Genomic DNA, 24,871 nt, shown 5'->3' on the forward strand with positions numbered 1-24,871 from the left:
GAATACAAATAGTAAAGATATATGTATGCATGCACTTCATTTTGAAAATTGTGTAAAATTGAGATAAGAAAAGTTTGAAGGTTAAACGACTATAAAATATATAGCTTGACGTTTTTTTGTTTTTATTGGCTTTGGAAGATAACTAATAAAAAACAAATAACAAGCTCGCTGCACTATGTACAGTTATACATTCATCGTATACTGTTATGTATGCATTGTACCAACGCATTTCCCAGTTATATGGTAATTATAATACACGGATTCATGGAAGGTGACTTCGCTAAATTAACAATAAAATTTACATGTATTTTGTTTGTGCAATTTGGTAGTAGGTAGTGTTGTAGTTGTAGCAGCATAAACATTTCCCATACATATACGGGGATCGTTGCTGAAGTCACAGTCCTTGGCTGGATATGAATCCAGGTCGTTCCGGTTACGTAGAACCGACTGTCGTGGGAAGGTCAAAAGGTGGTTAGTGTCGTGCGGTGTGCCTTCATATGCTACATATGTATGTTAGGTACGTCGGGGTACGTAGGGCCGCAATTGGCCCAGAGTTACGCGTGTCTCGCGGTTGGTGAAACATCATTTTCATTTCGTTGGACTCCGATGACGGCATTGAGAGGTCGGCAGTTTAGGAAGGTGGTAAGTGTCTTTCGATGGATGTCGTTTAGTGTAGTAGTTGTAAGTGCGTTTTATCCTGGATCTCGTCAGAGTACTTGAAGATATGCCTCATGACGTGCGTGGGAGTGTCTGCGAGGTTATACCTACGGTAACATCCAAGGAGAAACTACTTTCTGAGCATTTTATTGTGCTTCTAAACAGAGAGTATTGATGCCTGATTGTGTAGGTGTTGTAGGGAGAACATCAAGAGACAATGCGTGGCTCTTAACATATGTATGTTTTCATTATAAATTAGTATTATGTTCTAATAAATTTAAAAGTATTTGTAAGGTGTACGCCAACTTTATGGGCTAAGTGTATATAAATAATTCATAATTCTCTATTATGAGTCCAAACACATTATTCTTATGATGCTCACTAATGAAAGCTCCATGTCAATGAATTCTCATCAACGTTCTGTTCCGTAGTATCGTAGATCTTTGTTTCATCGTGTCAGTTGATACGGGCGTACGTTTATGTTAATGAAAGACCCATGTAAATGAACTTTCATCAGCGTTCCGTTCTGTAGTATCGTAGATCGTTAACGTGGGATTTTGGATTGTTTCCGTATAATTGTGCTCTCTGATTGCTCTCTCACCACACAGTGTTGTCAAACAGTACATTTCGAAATTATTTACAAAATAATCTTAGACAAATTTTAATTTTTTGACGTGATAACGTCTTATAATTCGATTTAGCCGGCTGCACGCACGAAAAAATGTGTCGTTATCTTGCTCATTCGTCGTTATCTTGCTCAATGGTCGTTATCTTGCTCATTCGTCGTTATCTTGCTCAATCGTCGTTATCTTGCTCAATCGTCGTTATCTTGCTCATTCGTCGTTATCTTGCTCATGGTCGTTACCTTGCATGGACTGCAAGCGAAAGCGCGGAACGAACGACAAAGAGCACAACGTTCGACATTTTGCTCTCTCCTACTTAAGTGAGCGTATATATGTATGTATATGCGCATTTGTATATAAATTCACATACTTGTATTTGCATATGCCTTCTTCCTGTGTGCATGGTAATGAACCATTTCTCTGTTGAGAATAGGACGATGATAGAAAAAGTAGGAATTGAAAATCGGTGATGTTGCCTCTTAGTGTTGTTGACTTATTAACGTCTGATGCACAATATAAATTGAACATATCTTTCATGAATTTGATAAATGTTTCGTCATTTTTCACGTTTGTGTAAATGTAACTTGACCTATTCCATTGCAATTCCATTTATCTCCTCCTCTATATCCATACAAAATATCTATCAAACAAATAAAATTAAAATTTTGTTTTGAAAATTGCTACCATTACATCAGTATTTTCTTATGACGTTGTCACATTAAACTATCGTCAGTAAAGCGACTTTACAGACAACCTCTTTTTTTTAAATAACTTAAAAACAATGTTGAATAATGTTAATTATAGATAAATTAACTGTTTGCATTTGGTGGTTTTCGACTTTGGCTCATTAACCAATCAAAAATTTTAAACGATAACGCGTCTGTGTGTAAAAATACATACCTATGTATGCAAAATTATCAATGGCAACATTGTGTCGATACCACAAAACCCACACCAACCGATGTATTGTGTAAATATGTAACCAAAGGAAAGCAGTTGGTTTCTACGGGCTAAAGTTTTGCTCAATTTCGTGTATTCTTCGGGTAACGGAAAGGGGACTACGATACATTGGTGAGTGGGAGCATCATTAGCCATTTGTAAAGATTTTTGAACGTACTTCAATTAGTGTTGTCAATAGAAAAAAACAATGCTTAAACTAAATTTCATTTTCCAAATTGAAACTCTGTAACAAGCTCAGAATGTTAATGAAATGGATTAATGATCTGACTGATTAATAATCTGACATAACCACTCCAAGAATGAAAGAATACAAAGTTGTGGCTTCCAAATTTGCTATGACGTCATCGCTGCGAATATTCAAACAAAAGAAGGAAAATTACTTGTTTGTGTAGAGGATGCAGAGAACGTTTAGGTAACTTATATATGTATTATATACTTATATATATACATTAACGTTCTATTTCTGGAGGAAGAGTAAGCGAAAGCAATAGAAAATTAAGCACCTTAAATTATACACATACTCGCGCTTTCTTGCCACGGTATCATCGGCAAAAAACACAAAATAAGTCCATTTATTGCAACTCTGCAACATGAGTTATTTACAATCTATTACAATCGGTCCATTATACCAATAACTAGTAGGTCTTTCGCACTCATGTATTTCTTTCGCAAGAATCCTCGTTGACGGGCTATCTTTAGTTGACGTGTCTGTCAAAATTCTATGGTGATCACCGCCAGACGGTGTTAAATTTGTGTTAAAAGGGTTTAATGATAATACAAGAATAATTATTATATCTGAGTTAATCGAGAAAATTGTGTATAAAATGTACAAATTGGGTAAGCATTTTAAACTTATATCAGGAAAATAATAAGAGTATGAGGGTAGTCAACGTGTGAATACCATTGCCGGCTGAAAGGAAGTAGGCCTCTTCTTTCAGTTTGTTAAAACCGGCAAAAAATAAAATTTTGTAGCTTAGACAATATTGTTCGTAATAATAAAAATTATTTTTTTCATATATTTATATAGTACTAATATACGCTACGTTAGCGTTATCTTGGAGTTCGATAACATTTGGAGCGCGAACGGTGCCGGGGCACCTAGGTCAAAATGACCTCCACCGTTTGGAACGTGTATTTGCCGATGGTTTAACATCGAATGACCTGCAATCTATTTACTATTCTACACTAAATATACAAATGAATGACGCAAAGGAATCGACGAAATTGTGTTCGAAAATACGTACACTTCATCAGGAATCTAAATTAAATGTAAGATACCTTTTAGTTACATGTATTAAAGATTCCTATACAAATATTCACTTTTCGTTGTAGGCTTATGAGAAAGATTTTTACCTTATTGGTTCTGGTAAAAATCTGAATTGTAAAGATAAGTTATCGGAAACAGTATTGGCGAATGTGTATAGTTCTTTAAAGTCCGAACTGAGTTCATCCCAGGAAATATATTTCCGTGTCGCTACCAACAAGCTTCTGGGAGTTCTGGTTGATGAACAAAGTACTGATAAACTTTTAAAAACTCTGCACGACTTGTTAAAGAAAGATGATTCAATAGTTAGCCTTGGATATGCTTTCAATGTTGCAAGTGAATTAGGTACTGGTGCAGCATTTGTTGCAGATCGTGTCGAAGATGCAGTTGTGCAAGCCGACGAAGTCGATGGAAAGATGCTTCAATTCGAAGGGGGCCTCAGCATTACCGCTTTAGTCGTGAATGGCATATTCCGAGTATCAAATATTTTCAATAAACCAGCACCCATAAATGCGGAGCAAGCTGTGAAGTTTGCTACATATTTTCTCAACAGAAGGTCTGTACAAACAGCAAAGGGCGCACATGTACTTATTGAGGCCCTGAAAACATTGGGTGGCGCCGGAAAAATTGCACCGATCTGTATTCAATTGATTGGAAATGGTCAATTACAGGCTGACAATCCAGTATTGAATGTGGCCGTCGTCGATTTATTAGGCAAGGCAGTAGCAAGTGCACCACAAAATATATACGGAAAAATACTGCTTAAAAAAGATAATACGGTTTTAGCTGAAAAAGTGCAGCTGATATCGAAATCATCGGATAAAACTATTTTCGCGGCTCAGCTTTCGAATTACAAGCCAACGCGAGGCATATATTTAGCAGAAATTAACGCAGACAACACTTACACACAAACACTACAATTCAAGGTACTCGGGCGAGTAAAAGTGCATTCGTTGGAACTTGGTGTAGCTGAATCAGATGCGAGCTCGTCAGTAAAAAAACAAAATGTTATATATCCACAAACTCTGCCGGATACGCTAAAAGCAGATTCCACTCAAAAACTCGTACTGAAGTCTGTACTCATCGATGAGGGCACAACGAAGGTACTTAAAATTTGGGAAGACAGACTGGTATATGCTACCTTACAGACAACAATAGCAATGATCCCTAAATTTTATATCTATATTACTCTTATAACGGTGATATTTAATACATTTTCGCAGGTCATAACAGTTCATCAGGCCTTCGTACGCCTCTCCAATGTTGATACAAATGAGGAAATAATTTTCGTCGCTGAACAAGACAGTAATAAAGCTTATAAGTTTGATATGGATGTTGGCGCGCATGGGGCCGAATTTGGCTACAAGTCGGGACAATACGAACTCTATTTGATTATTGGTGATGCTTCAATTTCAAATTCATTCCAATGGCACGTAGCGAACGTTCAATTGAAATTTGCACACGAATCTGGTAAATGTTAAAAATTGTATTAAATTATCTTTTTACATTGTCAAATAATTATTTAGAGATATCAAAGAAGCAGGTGATTCGTAGTACGCTGTCCGAAATAGAGCATATGTTCCGTCCACCAGAAAAACGTCCCCCCCGTTTTGTCTCGGATGTTTTCACCGGTTTATGCTTAACTCCTCTGGTGTTGCTATTTATTTTCTGGGGCAAACTGGGAATCAACGTCTCTAACTTTTCGTTGTCACCTAGTACAATTGGCTTTCATGCAGGATTAGGTGGTATTTTGGCGCTTTTTGGAGTTTTTTGGCTGAGTTTAAATATGTTCCAAACACTACGCTTGCTTATCCCTATAGCAATATTTACATTCCTATGCGGAAATCGGCTTTTGCGGCGTATACATGCCCAACGTATAATGAAGTCACCGTCAACTTTAACCACCAGTGCAGCATTCACTTAAACACACTTTGAGTAGGAGTATTACTATAACAAAAATGTCTGCTCCATTAAAAGTTAATTAGAAAGAAAAAAAGAAATAAATAACTGTAAGTTTAGTTTCATTCCGAAACTATTCTTAAGAAATGGAGGTAGAGCATGATTTAAAATCTTACTTTCATTATTAGCTTATTTCGAAGTGCTTCACAACGAAAACGGAAAAAGAAAGAAGTTTCTTTTTATTTTTGTAAAAGTATGAAGACTTTGAATAAAGATCGTAAAAAAGAACTATTATTAGAACATTATGATTATTAGAAGAACTAATCAATTAAAGGGTTAAATTAATTAAATTCTAAGGGCTAAATTTCCCTCCAATCTATGACCAAAAATTTAAGCAAATATACGCGTTGTCACAACAATAGTTCGTATCAACACTCCTAAATATTCATATATACATATATTTGTTTCTGTTTTTTGCTATTTGTCTTTGAAGATAAGTTTCAGTACAGAGAAATACAATCAACTAAAGCTCTTGCAGCAATATATATGAGGAGAAATGTCGTAAACAATAACAACTGGATGTGGCGTTCCCACTATGATCGGTTCTACGCAACCGTAACGACCCGGATTTACATCCGCCCAAGAACTGTCACTTCAGCAGCATCCCCCGTATATATATGGGGAATGTTTATGCTGCTGCAACAACAACAAAAACACGACATTTATAAAAGGAAGCTTGGTTATTTTTTATGATCAATATTAAAAAATTATCTATAATTAAAATAATGGCTGTAATCTTTAAATAATGTAGTGGGTACATTTCGTATATTTCAATTACATGTTGTAAAGTATCGAGCTCGTTCATACAACTTCTGCTAGGAATCCCTCATTTTCTTCAGTTACGATTGCATCAATATTGTAGAATATGGCATGTAATGAGATCACAAAGCAAGAAGCTCCTATCAAAATACAAATGTTGCAGTTTAGAGCCATATTTTTTTTTAGAATACTAACCCAGTGTCCAGAATAGTGCCGCGCCCGCTCCTGCAATTAAAAGTATCGGCATGGAAGCAATGTTGACAGCTATTATTTGATGATTGGTTGATAATTGGTGTCCAAAAATATTAACAGGTGTTTTAGCCTTCCTAATTCTATGACTTACGAACGCCACTACCGCCAAAACCAGCAAAATCAGTGGTGAGGTAATGCTTCAAATTCATTGAAAATAAAATAAAGGACTAAGTGTGATAAAAGTTTCTTCGTATCTAGCACTTACAGACAGTATATCATCAATATTACAAATATGAAAATGTAATTGCTTTGGAAGTAGGTGATGTTGCGAAAAAAACGACTCGTCAAACGTGGCATACTCGCTGCAGTCTTGAAATTAGCTGTGTTCATAAACTCAGACCATGGTCGTATGTATTTACGTGTTAGCTGTATAATCTCCAATGGGCTTGGTATCTTTTGGAAGTTTGTGAGACTAAGGATTTGATTAAGACAATAAAAATTAGTTGTCGTTTTAATTTAAGCCACAATTTTAGAATCGCACCTGCTAAAATCAAACTGAGGTCTTTGTTGATCTTTTGGAGCATTCATTTCTCCACTGATATCCACTTTAACTTCATCCATTTATATTACTTTTAATTTATTCGATTGTACAGAATAGGTCTCGGCGTAATTGCTGCTGTATATACAGGTTTGCAATTTGTGTTTGTTTTAAGTATTTTGCTGACGCTACCTTTCTCCCTATTTGTTTTCTTATATTATTTTTAATTGAAGTTTATTATTTGCCTCTATTAACTGATATTCGTCGAAAGCTGAGCAGCACTACTAAGCAAATTAAGGAATGACGTGTATTTCTTCGTCATGTAGATTTTTTATATTACATCAAAGTAAATAAATTCCATGTTGACATTTTATTTACTATATTTTAAGAATGAACATCCACGGAGAACTATGCACAGCCCTCGAAAGTTTGACAGCATTACAGGGTCATCTATGATTACACGCCTGTCACATTGGATTATTTGTGTCATAGATTTCTTTTGAATGACGTGACGTGTAAAACACACCGTAGTGCCACAATGAAAGTATTGCCGGGTATTTAAAAAAAAACATGTTTTGTCGTGAAAGCAAATATATTGTGCATAAAGATATTTTTATTGGATGTGCTCTATATTATTAAATTGAAAACCGTTAATAAAAATGTAAGCTATTATAATAATAATAATAATAATAATTCAAGACGAATTGAATACAGGTGTCTTTATTTACTTTAATTTTCGCGATTTTGACAAGTGTGGCGTCAGTACCTGAATAATACATAACAAACAATAGGAGGATAAATTTAAAAACTTCAGTGAATGGTTGGGTAATATTGTGATTTGTAATATATGTATAAACTAAACAAACTAATGAAAGCGAAGTGCCGCTGGCTAGAATTTAGTATAATGCCGATCGCTTTGGAAAAAACGGTAAAAAGGGGGTGATAGAGGGGTGTATCCCCATCTTAAAACTGAAAACAGAACCTGCCGGAGGCTTATAGTTTTTAAGTAATTTAATGTTAAAGTTCTATAATTTAGCGAAAAGTTGGTGTTGCCATACACCTGAAATGAAAACGAAGTTCGCACGCAGGGATGTTCAGTGGAAGGTTCATTGTAAAACTGCAGTATTTTTTGCTGTAATTTAAAGTTGAGAAATGAATTTGAAAATAAAAACATACAACTCATTTAAACTTAAAAACAATGATATTAAGCGTATCACAAAAAATAATAAAGTAATTAAAATTAAATTAAATTAATTAACACAGTATTTTTGCGTGGAACTCTTTATCGCGTAGGCGGCCTTCGGCCGCGCTTCATAAAAATAACCCTCATCAGTCCTACTCCGGCTACGCAATCCACAGTATTTTTGCGTAGAACTCCTTTTCGCGTGGGCGGCCTTCGGCCGCGCTTCAAAAAAATAACCCTCATCAGTCCAACTCCGGCTACGCAATCCACAGTATTTTTGCGTAGAACTCCTTTTCGCGTGGGTGGCCTTCGGCCGCACTTCAAAAAAATAACCCTCATCAGTCCAACTCCGGCTACGCAATCCACAGTATTTTTGGGTAGAACTCCTTTTCGCGTGGGCGGCCTTCGGCCGCGCTTCAAAAAAATAACCCTCATCAGTCCAACTCCGGCTACGCAATGCACAGTATTTTTGCGTAAAACTCCTTTCCGTGTTAAAACCATTGAACCCAAAATTAAAACGTCATATGCGTGTATGTAGTAAGCAGGCACAATAACCCCCATTCCCATCATTAACACTAAACTCAAGTACTTAATTTTTGTTTTCATTTGCAGGCATCCGGCAACACCATACTGTTGTAATTCCAATCTTCTTCTTGTTCGCGCTTAAAATTGGAATGTGATTGCATAGGCAAATGAATTTGAATTTAATTTTAATAGATATAATTAGAATATTAGCATAAAAATCGGTACAAACACGCGTGTGAGTGTATATTTGGTGATTTATAGTGAAATGTTAAAAAATATAGAGTGTAATGTGGCAAATTATACTGATGTTCCCAAGGGCATTTTGAATGTAAATAATTAAAAAATTATTATTTCCCGATTAATTTAAAGTTATAAAGAGTGTTCCTTAACACCTCACTAACATCTCCACCAAGTTTCATTAAAAAAAACATTATAGTTTGCCAGAAATTCCAAGATCGGCATTGTTCTAAATTCCAGCCGTGCCGCTGGTTAAACTGTGAAAGTATGAATTTTTAAAATACCTCCAAATGCAGTTCATGCAGATGATGCCGTATCTAGAAAGATTGTGAGTGTGTATAATTTCTTATGTTTGGTAGGGTACGTTCGCGATGGCAATCAGAACAGCAGTGTTGCAAATTTTGCAAAGTATCACGTTCTTCTTGAATCTGTGGCAACACTCGCAAAAGTCAAACGTTCTATTTACTCATCACGCGCGCAAATAACCTCAATAACCGGCAACACAAAATTTTTGTCTGCAAGCTTAACACAAATGCAATGGAAAAAGAAAGGTAAGCGTAATTGTTATGTATTTAATGCTGAGTATCAGCAGTGTAGTGCAAAATAAGCAACAGGGTTGCTGTATTGCTGCAGTTATACATTATCGCGAACGTACCCGTAGTTTCTACTGCTTTCGCCTACTCTTCCTCCAGAGAACGTTAATGTATTAATGTATAATATGTATACATTGACGTTCTCTGCTTCCTCTTCAGAAACAAGTAATTCCCCTTTCTTTTGTTCGTTTATTCATGGGCTCTTACGGCACAGCGTATTCAGAAGAAGCAACGGGTATATTCAGAAACGCATTATAATGCGCAACGTACTTTTGCAGTGTTGGCAATGCGTTCAGAAATGCAAATATGGCAGTACTGCAAATGCATCGCGTTCCAAAACGCCATTTTTGTATCAAACGTCACGCATTATTTGCAGGAAAAATTTTAATACTGCCGCTGATTACGCTAATATGATGTCTGATGAAAAGTGAGCATAAAACTAATTTTTTTAGCTTTTAATGCAAAGATATACTAAATATACGTTATTAAAACAATATTTTATTACATTTTTCTTGATTTTAGCGATTATCTAAGTACATCGCAAGTAAAGTTGCTTCTCAGAGTCCGACTGAGCATGGAAAGTGAATTTGCTTCAGGGAGGAGGAAAAAGAGTGTTTTGTGGAATAAGGTGGCGGAAGAAATAAAAAAAGTGAATAAAGATTTGAAAATAGACGGGCAAATCGCGCAGCGAAAATTTTCTATTGTTTCCAAAAAAGATTTTTTTTTTTTTTTTTGAAAATTGGAAAAGTAATGAATTACAGTCACAATAAATTAAAAAGCATTAGCGACTAGGAAACAAAGATTTATTTTTGGGAATTTTTCGTTTTAATGAACATCTTACTATATGTGATCTTCTTTTTAGCTTTACACGTCTTTTTTTCTTAAATTTAGCAAAAAACTATCACTTTTTACTTCAAATATATCGTCAACAACTAAACTCAATAATACTTCCATTTTAGTGTAAAAGGCGTTCATAAATGCAACAAATCTTCTTGCAAATCGTTAACAAATCTATCAATTGCATCACTTGTCACATTGGCAGTGTTGCCAGCGCTGCAATTACTGCGCATTTATAATGCGTTTCTGAATATACCCAACCTTTGCTCAAATAGCAGCTATGGGAGTAGGAGTAGCGCAACAGAAGCGAAAGTAGTAGCTGTGGTACATGTGAAGTACAATAATTTCGTAGGTAGTGCTCCGGCCAATTCCAAGTTTTTTGCTACTACTTTTTTTTAACTTTTACTTGGAGCAAAACATGAAGCACACCCTGCTTCTCAATTCTTAAATGTTCTCTGTGCATGCACCCAAATATGTGTCCAAATACCCTGTAAGATAGCTGAATATCAATAATTGCCTATATTGTCATTATGCATAATTACAAGAATGCTTAGCAAACTACTTTATTTTGCTCTAGCCTCAGGAAAAACTGCCATTGTGATTATATTTGTTTCCCTCTCTGCTGGCTATAGACTGCTCATTGTTGTCATCACAAACACAGTGTTAATGTGTTTAGTGGTGTCTTGTAGGGTATGAGTTCTAAATGTTTTCTAAATGGTTATGGACACCACAATAGATTCTGTGTATTTAAGTTGAAGGTGCCACATACGTACCGTATAAACTCAAGCTTCGATAGGAACACCTAAATAGAGGACGCCTTGTTATATATAGCTGACAATCTGGGCGAATGGTAGTTTTTTCCTTCATCAGGTTGAGAAGCAAGTCGACATCTTTTTTCATTCTGATAGTTCTTTTTAATTCTTCAGTGAATCAGAAATTTACCCTGAAAAATCAATGTGTCTTCCTATCTCGAAGTTTGGTTGCACCCACTGTCTACGGCTACCATTTATTCTATTAAAACACTTTTATGCTTCAATAAGCATCAAAATTATTATTATTTTTATTATTTCAATAGCTTCCATTTTAAATATTGTACTTTTTATTTTTATAATATATGTATATCACATTTAATGTTTTGAATTCCTTAGACTTAAAAAAAAGTCTCATTCTTCTTGTGCTACCAACTTCCTTAAGGGGTTATATACCTTGTGTTTTTCAAAAAAATCAAAATAAATTTTATTTCTTTATCGTAAAGTACAATCCCTTGAGAACATTTTCCAAAAATTTCATAGAGATCTGAGCAATAGATCGAAAGTTACAGCGTTTTAAATTGTGCGTCGTCACGTCCTGAGCGTACGGCCTCATGCGGCGCTTGAAACTTTAAACGCGATTATCTCAAAAACGTGTTTTTCCAAAAATGCTTTTGCGGTGGACGTGATTGCAAAAAAAGTATTCAACCGATTTTTATAATTTTTTTTTTAAATTGTTCGTAATTGATGTCGCCTCTTAGTGAACGATCAACTTTTTATGTATAAATTTTTATTTTGCAGATATGAATTTTTTAATGCCAATTTTAGGACTGTAGAAGTGGAGTTTTTTAAAAACATGTTCCTATTTTCACAAAAATCAAAATATTTAATATATTGATCGTTCACTAAGAAGATATAACCCTATACTAATGAAATCTTTTCGATTTTTTGATTTCAGTTGACTTGGTGGACTTGAATCGCGTCCACCGCAAGCCTCTTCCAAAAAAAGGGTCTTGGGGGAAAACGCCATAACTCCGCCATTTTTAAATATTTTTACACAAACAAAGCCTTTTTTTTTCTTTAAACATTGTAATATCCAATAATAAAAACTTTTATGCAATAAAATTATTGCTACATATCTTTAAAAAAAACCCAACTTTCGCTAATTTCACCGGACCACAAGGTATATAACCCCTTAAGCATTAATGCATACGCTGGAACCGCTCTTTATACCCAACGAAATATAATATTTGATTTCACAACATATGTTTTCTGTTTATATGCGGCAATACTTTCACTGTGGCACCACGGTACGTTTTACACGTCACGTCACGTCAGTCAAATGTGCTGCCAATGCATCGAATCCATTGTGACAGACCTATTAACTACCGTGCGTCAAACGCGCGCAAAAGCATATACTAAGATGCACCAAAAAAGCTACACTTTAGCTTATTGTTGTCCTGTTTTTGTGCTCCCACAGTTATTAAATTTTTGCAGTTTATTGAATATTTTATACATTAAGAAAACTCACAAAATCGTCAACCTGGTATCCCTGATCAGAATGTAAACAAACAAACAAAATAACAATAAAAAACATATCACTTTGACCCATGATGCAAAGAATAATGAGATGGCGCCCATCGTGGTCCCGTTACTTTGCGCTCAGCGAATTTGACAACTAGTTACGTGATTTTAGCTCCAGTATGGCCAGATTACCATTTTCGTAACTTGATTTATGATTTTTTTTTTGTTATTTTTATTATTTTGTGTCTCGGAGTTTTAGTTCTTTCTTCATGACATTTTTCTAGTTGTTCTAATTAAAATGTCATGTTTATAATTTTGTAAAATATGCATTTTTTAATAATTATTTAAATAATTCACTCAGTTTTATTTAGCTTTACTTTTTTTTAACATCTGGTGGCATTGCCCGCGAGTGCAGGTGTTGTTGGTGTTCTTCTGCTTTCGGCAGTCAAATCTCTCTCTCGCTACTGCAGTGTTGCCTAGCTTTGGATATAAAAACGCATTAAAATGCCCATTCAAAGAAAATAACCCAACAAATTTTTATTGAATCACTTAAAGAACTTTGTATGCGTGACAAATTGTCTTTAAAATGTGGGTTTTTTTAAGGGAACGGCTTTTTTGCTATATTTGAAGTTATGTAACTAGATAAGGTACTCTTTTTGTAAAAATGTCAGTATGGTTTCTTTAGTATTTTCTGGTAGTTTGTGGCTTATTTTTACAATGAATACAACTCTTAATGTCCTATGTCTCACTAAAGATTTATGACCGGAAGAAACAATTACACCTCTAAGGTTTTAATTCGCATTCAATAAATTCAAAGGCTTTTTAAAATGTGTAAAAAGGTTTTCAATCTTAAGAAGAGTTGGGAGCGGGGCAAATAATATTTTTGCATAACCTTAAATGGAGCCAAAAATTAAATTTGCACTTTCAAATTATCAAATTTTATAAGAGTAAAAAAATTTTCATTAGCACTAAAATCTTCTCAGAGATCTGGTCACATTGCCCATGATTGCGGTTATTGTTGATGTTTATGAATATTCGTTTCTTATTTGAAATGTGCGTTAATAAGAACAAACGGTAACAAACGTTTTAGTAAATATTTACGCAAAAATAAGATATTTCGTGAAAGTGTACTCGTATAAGTGAAAAATAAGAAAACATGAAATGTGCAGTGAAAAATTGTGCTAGTAAGAACCTCAATAAAGCGTGTGATATAAGCTTTTTTATATTATATTTCCAAAGGATGAGGCGCTCTGCAAACAGTGGATGCATTTCTGCCGGCGAGGAAATGCCTTCAATCGAAAAACGAGCTTTATATGTATGAAGCATTTTACTAGTGATAGCATTGAAGCATTCGGTAGCTTTAAATTAAACGCAAAAAGAAACAAACACGAAACTTCAAAATTTTCGCATTTTCGGTATAAAAAAGCACTAAATTTATTGCGAAGAGCAAATGGTTGGCAATACTGCACAACTCAGCAAACGTGACGACACGTACGCTCTGATGGGCGCAATCTTGTTTATATCATTCTTGACTTTGACCAAACCACCAAATTGCAAGAAATAACAAACAAAAACAAATCAGCTGTTCTACTTATATCACCTTGCATGAATGCGTCTTGCAATCCCACAAAGCGAAACGACTGACGTTATGTTTCGCAGCAGTAAATTTATCATACCCTACTTGAAATTATGCATGCAAATATATGTTTATCGCTATCAAATTAATACAATTATTGTGATTATTTAAAAAAGGTGACGAATCACCATTACATTAAAAAATAAGCACCTGTAGCAAAGGTCTTCCATTAAGAATTAATTAAGAATTCACCTAAGCAACCCAACGACTAATTATTATTTGTATAGATTTATTTATTTGCTATATTTTTCCTAAAATATGTGAAATATAATAGTAAGTACAATCATACATCCATAGACAAACATCCGATAATTATTTTGTAATAAATATTCAATAATCAAATGTTTATTTTTGTTATTGTAAGTATTTTTGTTTACAATGTTTGTATGCCTTTTTTGTGACTATGACTTTTGTGTACTTCAACCGATTTTTAGTTCCACATTCTATATATTCCATTTTGATTATATTAGTTATATGTCATATACATAAATGTGTACAGTATTTATTGGTATGTTTATTATAGCTTTTCATGATAATATATACCATTAAAAAATTTTATTGTTTCATTACTCACTCGAAAGCGCACACGTCTTCTTATAAATAAGACTCTTTTGCATGGAAACTGTCTTTACCATAGCGCTGAATTTTGTAAAATGTATCCAATAATAACCGCATAGTTTAGAGCAATGCATGTATACTTCTTTCTATTTAAAATTAAATCAAATTAACGTATTTTGTTTCTTTCAAATTTTAAAATAAAAACGAATATTTTTTCTTAATATATGAATGTACATATATATACATATATTACTTTTGTAAGTTATATGATTGTTAGTAAAGTATACACACATACATACATATATTTGAGTACAGTACTATCTCGATAATCCGGACACGCGGTAGTCCGGTCACATCTATAATCCGGACAACTGCTAAATTCGGACAGTTTAACATTTTTTACTCTATAATCCGGACATTTTTCAAATTTGCTTCGCAATATGTACATACATATGTATTTTAATTTTTAGTTTGCTTTGTGAGTTTTTCGTAAAGTAGCGGTACTTTAACAACAATATATGTATACGAAATGCAACAGCATAAATCACGCGTTGTGTTTATTCTTCAGTGACAAACTGAATTGAGTGGACATTATTATTATGAAAATAATAATATAGAAGCTGATTCTGATTGAACCATAGTTGAAGCGGTAAATACTATAAGTAGCGGTGAAGCAAAAAATATTTTTTCCAAGGCTATACAATGGGCAGAACAAATTGACGCTTCGGCTATGGATATTTTAGTTTTAAGACTGCAGATAAAACTGCAGATAAAATGTTGCTGCTGCAGATAAAATGTTGCTGGCGAACTCGCAGCAGACCAAAATTAATAATTTTTTTGAAATAGTACATACTAAATAAAAAAAATGTTTGATTATGTACAGATGTACATATTATTATGTAAGTATGATTGTACTGTATTTAATAAAACTATTTATGTACATACATATATCTGAATTGCGTTATGTTCATTTCAAAAAAACAACGTTTAGTTGCAAAAAAAAAATCATCTATAATCCGGGCACCCCCATAATCCGGACGACCCCTAACATTAAGGGTGTCCGGATTATCGAGATAGTACTGTATATGCATATTGATATACATATGTGGTATATGGTATACAAAACTATGTGGTATACAAAACTTCATGCAGCTGCCGTAACATAGATAGTATAAATTTATTACTTCCGCTCCATAGTGAATAAATCTATCCCTATCCAATAAAATTCTTTTTATTTCGTTTCAGTTTAATTCACTTAATATTATTTCATTCTCGAGCTGTCTTCTTCAAGTGTGCGCTGGATGTCACCTCCTGGAGGATCCCTAATGTCTTGTGCAGGTTTTCTAAGTGTATGACCGACCCAATTCTATTTTATTTTCAGAATATTTGTTTTGATGAGCACAAGGTTAGTCAATTCCCACAGCCTGTCGTTGGATATATGTAGTTTCTGACCACCTTATCTTTAGCTGCGCCTAAGGCAACGATTTGTAAAAGATCGCAGGTGTTGTATAAGCCGTGGTGCAGCAATCCATGTTCTACATCCGTATAGTAAATCGGATGCGACGTTGGAATGAAATATTCTTAATTAAGTGCCACGCGACAGGAACGAGGAGCTCTAGATGTTTTGCAGTTGTCCGAATGTTTGCTGCGACTTATTTATTCTGGTTTCGATGTCTTCAGCACAGCCGCCAGAGGTCGAAATAATGCATCCTAGATAGCAGAAACTTTGAACTTCCTCTATGGGTATTGAGTTTAGTAGGGATGGACGGGTGCTGTTTGTATTTATGCGCGTGACCTTGGTTAGGTATTAATATATTTACTATGTATTTATATATTAGTACTACCAAAACTGGCCCAGTGGACTCGATGTATATTTCTCTCGGAAATATTACGATGCGTTCATTAAAAATATTGGGTTTAGAACCCAACAAAGGTTATTATACAAAAGATTCCGCGTTTTGTTTCCAATTTTAGCAATTTAATTTTAGGAAAATTTATTAGCAATTCAATACATAGAATAATTTTTAAAACTGAGATAAAAAAAATATTAACTCCCATTTTGCTCATCAACCGATTTTCAACTTTCATATTTCGAAATCTCAGGATATTTGTTTGAAATTATTGTATTATCTTATTGTATTCATTTCAAATCTCTCTACTCTCATCTTTCTAAAAGAGAATTGGTATTTTATTGTGGAATTACATATTTCGTTGGTTATATGAACCACTATTATATTCGTTTTTTTCCTTTATTGTAATAATGTACACATATACATTCATATATATGTAAGATGTTTATATGTATATTCAAGTGTATATTCATCCTTTAAGGACATTTTTGAATAAGTTTAAATTACACATTTAACACAATAATTTATTCTTATTTTGATATATTTCTAAAAGAACAGTGTTTCACATTCTTACACTTTTTGTAACTGTATATACATATTTTTGTTAATTAAGTTGAGAAATGCATATACACAAACACATTTTTTTATAACATTTCATGTTTTGAAAAGAATATTAATTTTACTAGGGCAGTTGACAATTAAATGCAAATAACTTGGCATAATGGTATTCGCAATAATTTACAAATGTCTTGATGCCAGGCCATTTGCACTTATTTGTGAATTGCCCTATTACGTTTTAATAGTTTTAAATTCACTCAATATTATTTTTTTTTTATATAAGTATTTTTATACCTATATTTAAGTATACAATATAATAGGGAAGATAGATACATAACAGAATTATTCATAGCATAAATACAACGAAAAACTCTTCGTTTTGCCCTTTACACTGTCCACGAGCTGCACGTTTCCAATAAAAATATAATAATTCTTTCTTTATGTTTATAAGTTTAATATATTTATTGTTCTTGCATTTATAGTCCGATTTCTCGCATGGCACTGTGTAGACACGAATTCTTCATACACTCTCTAGGTCCGAGTTGTGGGTTGAGCGTTCCACGCAATATCATTAATATGGAACGTGCTGCTGCTTGGCAATCATTGTTGTTACCACAAATGGAATCAGCCTCAGTCAAATACTGATAGTCACAAGCCACTTGTGAAGTGCTCTGCAATAATTATGTTTAATAAATTTGTATTCAATATTTTTGCTTGCGCTCGGCAGTTCTTCTTCTGACTTACACATAAATAACAAATCTGGTGTTCACCACAAATAGGCAGAAATTCTTGATTTATATCCCCACTTAGAAGGTCTACACCACGGCAACGTTCAATAATCGATTCAATTAAGGGACATTGATGTGAGCCAATAATATAGTTCTTATTGCCTAGATATGCGTCGTTCAATGACTCATAACGGCCGGTTTCGATATCCTCGTCCACATTCCTGAATTCATTTGGCAATTCTGGATAACGCAAATATCCATTGCGCTTTTTTTTGTGTTTTTTTACTTGTTCAAATTCCTCTTTACCGTTCGATTCGGCAATTTTATTGGTCGATTCAGCCGAGTTGGTGCTCATCATGGCGTTCGAATGGATACCATTAGTTTTCTCATTGTCCGTGGATAAACTTTAAATAATACGGTAGATGTTATTTTTGTATTTAAAAATTATGCTGAACTTACTCAATATTTTCCAATTCATTCAAGGGTGCCTGCTCCTTCTTCACAGATAAACGCTTGTCAAGCTCATTTTCGCTAAGATCATCTGGCTCAATTACATTACGTAGTAAATGATTCTCAGCTTCCACGGTTTGTCGCAATTTCTCCAATGCGCGACGCATTTTCTCCAAACTATAAGCCGTAGCTAATCGAGAGAGTACATGGTCCTTCAGGCGTCGTATTTCATCGATATTTGCGATTCCTATAATGATGCGGAAAATATTAACAAATGAATTACTTTGACTTAATACAAACTACGAGTGACAGGCTTACCCTCATGCGCTCCTGTGTATTTAATAGTTTCATCGATAATAAAGTTCTCGATGGATTGCAATTTTCTATCCATTTTGTCTAATTTCGTTGGGTCTAATTCACGTTTCATTTTATCCTGATCTTTTTGGTCGGCATCGTCATTGATAGTGCTACGCTTTTTTATGTCAATGCTAGGACAGCGAATAGTATACTAGTTACAAAGAATGTCTATTTGTTTTATGTGTTATAGTTCTAGTATTAAAAAAGTAGTCTAGTAAAAAAAAGGTTAGCGAGATTTCAGACCGAAGGCTTTCATGAAATCTAATGGGACATTGGGTTGGAGCGAATGTATTTGCTTTTCCTTTGGTTATACTGATCCAAGTTGTTTCTCTATTCTTGGAAGCGTGTATTGCTGCTCGGGGGATGAGTTGCAAAAGCGAAAATGTGCAGATGATTTCGGAGTCTGCAATGAAAGAATTTATTCTTTGGAAGTTTTGTAAGAAGGATACACTCTGAAGTACACCCTCTGGGCCTTTACGCTCCTCTTTGGGAATTTTGCATTGTCCCACCGTCCTCTTTAACCAACCTATCGTTCCAGAATTCAGAGTAGCTAAATATGATTTCGCACTGCTGGAAGGTTTAATATCTCTTTTCTTTCTAGAACAACTGAGGACTTCACCTCAAATATGATATAACCGAGAGGATGTATTTACTGTCATTTAGAATGGTGATGTGCTCATTACAGTAGTTTCTCCGCTTGAAATATGCAAGGATTATTGGCCATCGGATGAAATATTTTTGTCCTGGAACCAAGAGCCCGTCTGTTTCCATTATTGATGGAAACCGATATTTTAAGTGGTGATCAGGTTCGGAAAAATTCTCGTAACCAATTTATTAAAATTTAGTTGCTCGGATGCGGGATGGTTTCAATGAGGCGTCAAATGAATAAGGTTCGCTGATCAACGACCTCTGGATTTATTCTCCCTAGCAATCAATCGTTTGGTATGGTAGGCGAACCCTTTGAAAGAGTTACCCTAGAGTACATACTGGGAGAATACTCCGAGCTCTCTGATACTATAAAGGATGAGGAGTATCTCTTCCCTAGATCAAATGAAGAGAACGCTACCCAAGCAGTGGTTGGTTGCCCTCCAACAACAGATACCAGCGAGAAGGGAAGCTCTAGACATCTAAGTAGTAGAAGCCCGTTGTAAACCGCAAACGTACAGACTGGGGAATGCTTGAAACGACATTAGACAGTAATCTCTCTGGCGCGATATAAATAATTAACTCCAAGTTACAGCTCGACTAAAATGTTTGTGCATATCAGAGGAAAGACTAATAACAAGTTACCACCTTCCCAACTTGCATACAGCAAAGACATTATTTGTCTACATCGAGGGTGCCTTCAATAACATATATGCGGAAGGAATAATAAGAGCGCTAACGGAAATGGGAGTAAACGGTGCACTACTCTCGTTTATAAAACGAATGTTATCGGGCGGATGAAAAGCGCAGATTTTGGGCGAAACATCCATCGAAAATTTTCGGTCAGGAGCACACCACACGGTGAGGTAATCTCTCCACTTCTGTGGAACGTGACTCTCAGTAATCTTCTCCAGTAACCCGAAAAAAATTGTAGGAAAGATAATTTCATACGCTGATGATATTGTAAAAGCAGTCACTGGTAAACACCTTCCATTGTGTGATTTTCGACAAAGATTTCTCAACAGACTATCTCTTTGGAGTAAAAGTCGAGGGCCCGAAGTAAATCCGGAAAAAAAGGGATCTGAAAGTCTTTACCAGGAGATATAAAACACCTGCTCCTAAAAAAATATCCCTTGGGAACCCCTTAGAGTAACAAAAAGGTCTAAATATCTTCGTCTTGTCCTGGATAGGAAGCTAAATTGGAGGCTCAAGGTTGCAGATAGAGTACGCATAGCAATGACGGCTTTATACTCCTGCAAGAGGCTAATTGGGAAAAATTGGGGGTTGAAACCCAGAATAATATATTGGCTGTGCACAGTGGTAATTAGGCAAATTCTCCACTAATGTATTGTAGTGGACATTAAACAAGTTGACAATGTTCAAAGACTCGCATCTGTTCTCATAACCGATGCAATGTCAACCACACCATCGAAAGTATTATATGCGACATTAAATCTCCTTCCAGTGGATGTTCAGGAAAGATATAACGCGCGCTGAGTGGCAATAAGGTCGAACGTCTAAAGCAAATGGTTAAACACGGGCTACAATTGCCATAACAATATTCATGACCTTCCTACTCTCAAGCGAAGATTAGAAACGGGACGAAGTAAGACATCCGAGTATATACATACATGGCTCAAAGTTCAAAGGCAGCCTGGTCGGAGGTGTGTGTTCTGAACATCTGGTGATCCCGTTTAGTTTTCGGCTTCCTGTCTACTGTAGCATCTTTCAGGCTGAACTGATGGCAATAACAAAAGCCGTAACAATGGTAAAGTGTGATGCAACACCTGGAGATGATATCTACATTTTCAGTGATAGCCAGGCGGCGATAAAGTCTCATAATGCAGTCAAAAACCTCCAAAATAGCCATGAAATGCCGCACATCTCTTAACGAGATGGCTGAGTCACTTCATCTAAAGATAACATGGGTTCCTGACCTGAGAATGGACGTGACAACACATGACTTCTACAGAAGCTATCTCGGTGAGGAAAGCTGATCTAGCACCCCCTGCGGAATTGCCCTGCTCTATCCAGACGAAAATTTACCATTTTAAGTGGATAATTTTTAATGAACTGGAAGATCTCAACACTGTGGATTCAGGGAACTTCTGAAACCTAATCTAGCCTTCATATTCGTTCGGGGACATTTCATTTTCACATACGGTCGGCAATTTGATTGTACTTTTGGAATATCGAACGTGAAAACTATTTATGGAAATACTCAGAATGAAATCTTACCCTGCATTCTCTAATTTTATAGCCTTCTTCTTTCTATCTATGCCAAAATATTTTGACCAATCGATGGATTTCTTTTGTCGCTGAATATTGAAGTGGGAGGATGGGACATGTTCGCCTCGAAATAATTCCAGATTTAAGAGCTTCGCTGCTCTCAAATCACGCTTCTTTTTACGTTCTTCGATCTCTTCTTCCTCGAATTCTATGGGAAAAGAAAAAAGTCATATGTACATGTGTATGTGTGTACATATTTTTGTATTTCTTTATATGTATGCACCCGACATTTAGTTGGTTTTTAATTTCATTAAGGCCAATCTATTTTAAATTTATCTGTGAAAATTTACAATAGCAAAGCTTCATAAAAAATTGTAAAACTTGAACATTTAACAGTCCGATAAATTTTAAAATTAATTGGCGAAACTGGGTGTAAGATATTTTATTGTAAGAAATTCAAATATTTTACCTTCTTCATCCTCCTCTTCACCTTCATCGTCCTCATGCTCCTCGGATTCGGAGCCTTCTTCATCCTCATGACTTTCGTGTGAAACATGATGATCGCTGCGTTTACTATGCTTTTGTTCTTTTTGTGCATGTCCACTATGGGCATGCTCGGATCTGTGCTCATGCTGACGGTGCTCGTGTGGATCTATCGATGGAACAGTAATTATAGCAGTCTCAGTAGCATTATTTTTCTTAGACGGTATCTCCAGTACGATATCATTTGAAGTAGTCGATGTTATACCGGGAGCGAGTGTTGAAGAAGTCTGTGTTTGTTCATCAGTTGAGCGCTTCTTTTTCTCATCACTTGTAGAGGACACGGATGAACCAAATAGCTCACTCAACTCTTCAGCTACCTTATCATCGGTCTTTCCTAAATTTATATTCTCGTTGGGCGCGTGTTTGGTTGAACGTTTCGCGACGGGAAAACGTTTTCTACGTTCTGTATATGGTAGCCACGGAAGGACGGGATATGAGCGTTTCTTCTGCATCAACATATAGTAGGGAGGCATTCGCATGCGTTTTTTTTGCTCAAACAAATCATCTTCTATTTCATTTTCCTGCTGTTGATACTTTTCCCAAAGATTGCGCAAGGCATCTTTGTAGCGCTCTTCGCGTTCTCGTTCCTGTGCCTCTTCGATTTCGCGTAAGAACTGCTCAGTCAATTCAGAATGCTCGGGAGTAGTCATGCCATCTACGGGAGTAGCTTGAGTGTCACGTTCACGAAATGCCGAGATAGGTTCTGATTCTATAAAATGTATATGTAAAAAAAGTGATTACGACCACAATTTAATGAGATATAGTGAGAGTGAGAGGATGGTTCCATGTGTAGAAGTCCACGCAAGTGGGGAAAGTTACTGATCGCCATTCACTTGGGAGTGGCCAGGACGATTCTTCTACATATGGTTCAAGCAGCTCACAACGGCCGGGATTAGCCCACGTATCCTCTGGGTAGCTCCCGAACACCCGTTCGGGAGTGAGCTAACGTGAGAAGGCGAAGCATTCCAGGATAGCTGGTTGTGCGCTGGGTTTGGGACCCGCCACTTAAAAATCCCCCCCAATGAAAAGAATTACAAAGCCTCGGATGAGAACTGCCTTTACTGATGACGACCCCTGCAAACGAAATAAGGAATATGATTTGAGGGCATGCACCTGGAATGTCCGGTCCCTTAATGGGGAAGGTGCCTCTGCCCGGCTGGTTGATGTCCTCGTGAGAGTAAAGGCTGACATCACTGCCATCCAAGAGATGCGATGGACGGGGCAAGGTAAGAAAACCATAGGACCTTGCGACGTCTACTACAGCTGCCATGTAAAGGAGCGCAAATTCGGTGTCGGATTTGTTGTGGGAGAGAGACTTCGTCGCCAAGTACTGTCGTTCACTCCGGTGGACGAGCGTCTCGCAATAATCCGCATCAAAGCGCGATTTTTTAACATCTCGCTAATTTGCGCCCACGCCCCGACGGAAGAGAAGGACGATGCGACCAAAGATTCCTTCTATGAGCGCTTGGAACGTTCCTATGAGCGCTGCCCCCGCCACGACATAAAAATCGTGCTTGGCGACTTCAACGCCAGGGTGGGCAAGGAGGGAATTTTTGGTCCCACAGTCGGAAAATTCAGCCTGCACAACGAAACATCCGGTAACGGACAGAGGCTGATCGACTTCGCCGGGGCCCGAAACATGGTAGTCTGCAGCACCAGATTCCAGCATAAAAAGATACACCAAGCTACCTGGCTGTCTCCTGATCGAAAAACGCGAAACCAGATCGATCATGTTGTGATAGATGGAAGACACGCTTCTAGTGTATTAGATGTACGTACGATCCGAGGGCCCAACATCGACTCGGATCATTACCTTGTTGCAGCCAAGCTGCGCACCCGCCTCTGTGCAGCAAAAAACGTACATCTACCTACGCAAAGAATGTTCGACATCGAAAAGCTGCAATCACAACAGACAGCCAGAAGATTCGCCACTCGACTCTCACTCCTGCTCTCGGAGAGCACTGCCCAACAAACCGGCATGCGCGAGCAATGGAGCAACATTTCTCGTTCACTACGTACCGCCGCCGAAGAAGAAATCGGATTCCGGCGAGCCCGAAAAAACAATTGGTACGACGAGGAATGTCATGCTGCCGCAGAAAGAAAGGATGCCGCCTATAGAGCCACGCTGCGATCGGGCGCAACGCGAGCCATGTGGGATCGCTACAGAGAGCTGAAAAAGGAAGAGAGACGTATTATCCGACAGAAGAAACGAGAGGCCGAAATACGTGAGTGCGAGGAGCTTGAGATGCTGGCCAACAGGAACAACGCCCGAAAATTTTACCAGAAAGTTCGGCGGCTTACAGAAGGTTTCAAGACCGGGGCGTTTTCCTGTAAGAACAAAGACGGCGATCTGGTGACTGACGTACAGAGCAATCTTAAATTATGGAGGGAACACTTCTCGAACCTGTTAAACGGTGACAGCTGCGCATGTCATAGAGAATGTGAAGATCCCGATACCCCAATCGTTGACGACGGAATTGTCGTTCCGTTACCCGACCATGACGAGGTGAGAATAGCAATATCACGGCTAAAAAACAACAAAGCCGCGGGCGCCGACGGACTGCCGGCTGAGCTATTCAAACATGGCGGCGAGGAGCTGGTAAGGTGCATGCATCAGCTCCTATGCAAAATATGGTCGGATGAAAGCATGCCTGCCGATTGGAATTTAAGTGTGCTCTGCCCAATCCATAAGAAGGGCGATCCTGCAATTTGTGCCA

The 24,871-nt window shown here is 36.6% G+C and overlaps 3 protein-coding genes and 1 long non-coding RNA gene across 7 annotated transcripts in view; 2 read left to right on the forward strand and 2 right to left on the reverse strand.

The window, feature by feature from the left end:
• Positions 1-2,903: 2,903 nt before the first annotated feature.
• Positions 2,904-5,691, forward strand: LOC128866065 (dolichyl-diphosphooligosaccharide--protein glycosyltransferase subunit 2). Its single transcript, XM_054106557.1, has 5 exons — positions 2,904-3,077; positions 3,268-3,509; positions 3,573-4,607; positions 4,728-4,974; positions 5,031-5,691. The coding sequence occupies exons 1-5, from the start codon at positions 3,065-3,067 to the stop codon at positions 5,426-5,428; spliced, it is 1,935 nt and encodes a 644-aa protein (XP_053962532.1). The 5' UTR covers positions 2,904-3,064; the 3' UTR covers positions 5,429-5,691.
• A 304-nt stretch (positions 5,692-5,995) lies between these two features.
• On the reverse strand, positions 5,996-7,402 carry LOC128866066 (prenylated Rab acceptor protein 1). Its single transcript, XM_054106558.1, has 4 exons — positions 6,956-7,402; positions 6,680-6,886; positions 6,418-6,611; positions 5,996-6,362 (listed from the first exon to the last, which is right to left on the reverse strand). Exons 1-4 carry the CDS (start codon positions 7,033-7,035, stop codon positions 6,265-6,267), a joined length of 579 nt encoding a protein of 192 aa, XP_053962533.1. The 5' UTR covers positions 7,036-7,402; the 3' UTR covers positions 5,996-6,264.
• A 445-nt stretch (positions 7,403-7,847) lies between these two features.
• LOC128865876 (uncharacterized) lies at positions 7,848-16,128 on the forward strand. The gene is made up of 3 exons (XR_008454905.1): positions 7,848-9,162; positions 9,257-9,448; positions 16,040-16,128. It is a non-coding gene; the product is annotated as an uncharacterized LOC128865876 (long non-coding RNA).
• Positions 14,449-24,871, reverse strand: part of LOC128865875 (DNA ligase 1) — a 39,331-nt gene continuing 28,908 nt past the window's right edge. For 3 of the 4 annotated variants that reach the window (XM_054106266.1, XM_054106263.1, XM_054106264.1), the window contains 6 exons: positions 22,081-22,863; positions 21,621-21,819; positions 18,699-18,868; positions 18,390-18,627; positions 17,947-18,334; positions 14,449-17,873 (listed from right to left, as the gene is read on the reverse strand). In XM_054106266.1, the coding sequence (XP_053962241.1) occupies positions 17,679-17,873; positions 17,947-18,334; positions 18,390-18,627; positions 18,699-18,868; positions 21,621-21,819; positions 22,081-22,863 (1,973 nt within the window). In that variant the 3' untranslated portion in view covers positions 14,449-17,678. The remainder of the gene's footprint in view (positions 17,874-17,946; positions 18,335-18,389; positions 18,628-18,698; positions 18,869-21,620; positions 21,820-22,080; positions 22,864-24,871) is intronic. The other variant, XM_054106265.1, reaches the window with a different exon arrangement.

Source organism: Anastrepha ludens, chromosome 6 (assembly GCF_028408465.1).
Source record: "Anastrepha ludens isolate Willacy chromosome 6, idAnaLude1.1, whole genome shotgun sequence".
Lineage (NCBI taxonomy): Eukaryota > Metazoa > Arthropoda > Insecta > Diptera > Tephritidae > Anastrepha > Anastrepha ludens.